Here is a 3925-nt window from a genome sequence, read left to right on the forward strand (position 1 = left end):
CCCATACTCGGCACTGACGGTCTCACTCGTCGTCTCGACTCCTCGGACGTCCAATACGAACGGAGGAATCCTCCCCCTCAGACGACATCGAGTATTCGACCTACGAATTCAAGTTCACGTGTGTACAAGAATTCGGCCGTCCCAGTCGCCCGCTTCACAAACGCGGGGTCTTGCCTCGAAATCGAAGAAATCAAGACGCAGATCAGCAGTATGAACACGCTTCTTAATCGGGCCATTAGCACGGCTCCAGAAATCGACAGGATTGTCGAAGTAACCCGACAATCCCCTTTTACTCAACGGATCTTGCGAGCCGCCATCCCAAACGTCAAGCTGAAACTCCCAACCTACCTGGGCGACAAAGACCCCGTCCACTTCATGACGTCCTTCATGGCAACCATGACAAAGGCACGATTCACCGAAGAACAGAGGGATGTTGGTTGTTGTCAGTTATTCGTTGATAGCCTCCCCAGCCCTGCCTTGGTGTGGTTCTTAAGCATTATCGAATTCTCATCGAACGGGGCATGACGAGCTCCGACCTTTGGGAGATGACCCAGGAACCCGACGAATCCATCGGCAGTTTCCTGAGCAGATTCAAGGAAAAGCTAACGCGCGTTACCGTCCCAGAGGATGCCGCAATGGCGGCCTTCATAAAGGGGTTGATTCCCGGGTCGCCATTACGAAAAGATCTTAACATACGGGAGCCCAAGGACCTCGACGACGCACTACGTCGAGCCTCCAGATTCGCGCTCGACGAAGATGAAGACGCCCAGTTAGCCGCAAAAATAATCGGGCAACCGTCGCACCCCCCTAAGGCTAAGAGCCGGGACGAGCACCATGAACCTCGCAAGCATCACGACCCCCAAGACCGAAAAAAGGGTGTCGTTCATGCGGTTTCCGAGGTGGAGGACCAAAACAAACAGCCATCCGACCCAAAGAAGCTGTACTGCGATTTCCACATGATCGTCGGCCACTCCACACACGAATGCGTCCATCTGAAGAATTTCCTGTACGGAAAGTATCTTTCCGGCGAAGTCGAAGCCACCTTTCAGCTGAAGAGCATTCGTGGAGGCAGAGGCCGCCGAGGGGGATGGCGTGGTGGACGATCTAACGGTGGCCGCGGCGCCGGAGGAGGACGAGGCCACAACGGTCCGACCAACGGAGTTCAATAGCCGGCTAACCAAGTACTGGCGAACCATCAAGAGGAGATGCTCCAGGCGGACGAGCTGCCTGGCCCACCCAAGCGACAGAGAGGGCAAAATCCCGAGCGGGTCAATTCTCCCGTCCGAGGACGAATAACCATGATACTTGGCCCACTAGAGGACTGCGCAGACTCCGTCCGCGCACTAAAGAAGAGGGCGCGTCAAGTTTGCAGCCTTCAGGCAGCCCTAAGCGAACCTCCACTTTGCTCGGACCCCGTATCGTTTACTTCGGAAGACGCCAAGGGAATCCAACACCCCCATTCGGACCCTCTAGTCATCGACGTTGAACGGGTTTTGGTCGACACGGGAAGTACCGTCAATGTGATATGCTGGCAAACGCTAGAAAAAATGGGTGTCACGCCGGAACAACTGAAACCCGAATCTCGCACACTGACGGGCTATGATGGGGTCGCCAAACTTTCGATGGGCGACGTGAAGCTGCAGGTGCGAGCCGGCGGATTGTCCCGGAAGACCAAGTTCGCAGTCATCGACGCGCCATTTTGGGGGTACCGTGGATATACGTGATGCAGGCCGTACCATCGACCTATCACCTCTGCCTCAAGTTCTNCGCGCACTAAAGAAGAGGGCGCGTCAAGTTTGCAGCCTTCAGGCAGCCCTAAGCGAACCTCCACTTTGCTCGGACCCCGTATCGTTTACTTCGGAAGACGCCAAGGGAATCCAACACCCCCATTCGGACCCTCTAGTCATCGACGTTGAACGGGTTTTGGTCGACACGGGAAGTACCGTCAATGTGATATGCTGGCAAACGCTAGAAAAAATGGGTGTCACGCCGGAACAACTGAAACCCGAATCTCGCACACTGACGGGCTATGATGGGGTCGCCAAACTTTCGATGGGCGACGTGAAGCTGCAGGTGCGAGCCGGCGGATTGTCCCGGAAGACCAAGTTCGCAGTCATCGACGCGCCATTTTGGGGGTACCGTGGATATACGTGATGCAGGCCGTACCATCGACCTATCACCTCTGCCTCAAGTTCTCAACCACCACGGGAATCTGCACACTTTATGGTGACCAGAGGGTAGCCCAAACTTGCTCTGTTATCGAGAAGAAGCAGAGGAAGACTGAAGACGCGTAGCAACTACAGAGCGGGGACCATCTTATCGGTCCCCATAAGTCGGAAAGAGATCGCCTCAAGTCTCCGGAGTGCCGAATCTTACAGGTGAACATCGATCCCTCCGACCCCTCACGAACTGTTGGCATCGGTGCCGAACTGGAGGAGCACATAAAGTCAAAGCTGATCGCTTTTCTGCAATCTCGGTCCTCCACATTCGCCTGGTCAACGAAGGACATGATCGGGATAGACCCCGATGTTATCTGCCACAAGCTCAACGTCGATCCCACATTCAGACCAGTAAGGCAGAAACGACGACGCCTGGATCCAGATCGGGCCAAAGCAGTTCAGGACGAGGTCGAGGGGCTGCTCAAAGCTGACCAAATAATGGAGGTCCAGTACCCTGACTGGCTGGCCAATCCAGTCGTGGTAAAGAAGAAAAACGGTAAATGGAGGGTATGCGTGAATTTCACCGATCTCAACAAAGCTTGCCCCAAGGATAGCTTTCCTTTGCCACACATAGACCATCTCGTCGAAGCCACGGCTGGAAACCAACTGCTCTCTTTCATGGATGCCTTCTCGGGTTACAACCACATCGCCATGAGTTCAACTGACCGCGAAAAAACGGCATTCATAACGGATAGGGGGACCTATTGTTATAAGGTCATGCCGTCCGGGCTGAAAAACGCTGGAGCAACCTACCAACGGCTGGTAAACATGATGTTTGCTAGTTTGCTTGGAAGAACCATGGAAGTCTACATCGACGATATGCTGGTTAAATCTTTGATCGCAGAGCAGCACATCGAGCATCTCGCTGAGTGCTTTGATATCTTGGATCATTTCCAGATGAAACTGAACCCAACGAAGTGTACATTCGGAGTCACTTCAGGTGAATTCTTGGGGTATATCGTCACTGAGCGGGGGATAGAAGCGAACCCTAAACAAATCGAGGCCATATTTGGATTACCGTCGCCGACCAGCAAACGAGAAGTGCAACGCCTGACCGGCCGCATTGCAGCCTTAAATCGCTTCATCCCTCGATCGACAGATAAATGCCTCCCTTTCTACCAACTCCTCTGCGGAAATAAGGATTTTCACTCGGACGAGANGAGATCGCCTTCCGGCAATTGAAGGAGTATTTGACTTGCCACCCAGTATTAGTCAAACCGGAAGACGGCAAAACACTGTACCTCTACGTCTCGGTTTCCAGTTCGACTGTCAGCGGCGTATTGGTTCGAGACAACTGCAGGGATCAAAAACCTATCTTCTATACGATACTCCACGCTGGAGAAGCTCGCACTCGCAGTGATCACCACCGCACGGAAACTCCGATCCTATTTCCAGTCACATTTTGTCGTCGTGTTAACCGATCAACCACTCCGAACTATCCTCCATAGCCCCCTCCAATCCGGACGCATGGCGAAACGGGCAGTCGAGCTAAGTGAGTATGACATCGAATACCGCTCCCGTCCAAGCTTGAAGTCGCAAGTTCTGGCCGACTTCATCACCGAGCTGTCTCCTGACCTTGACGACCCCAATCCTAGGGAAGAGCATTGGACAATGTTCGTCGATGGTTCGTCGACGAATGAAGGATCCGGAGTGGGACTCATTCTCCGGTCCCCCACCGGTGAAGTTCTCGAGCAAGCATTAAAGCT

The 3925-nt window shown here is 53.6% G+C and overlaps 1 protein-coding gene across 1 annotated transcript; it reads left to right on the plus strand.

The window, feature by feature from the left end:
• Nucleotides 1299–1724, plus strand: LOC104709536. The gene has a single exon (XM_010426131.1). It carries the CDS (start codon nucleotides 1299–1301, stop codon nucleotides 1722–1724), a length of 426 nt encoding a protein of 141 aa, XP_010424433.1.

The sequence above is a fragment of the Camelina sativa genome, chromosome 8 (assembly GCF_000633955.1).
Source record: "Camelina sativa cultivar DH55 chromosome 8, Cs, whole genome shotgun sequence".
NCBI classification, from domain to species: Eukaryota; Viridiplantae; Streptophyta; class Magnoliopsida; order Brassicales; family Brassicaceae; genus Camelina; species Camelina sativa.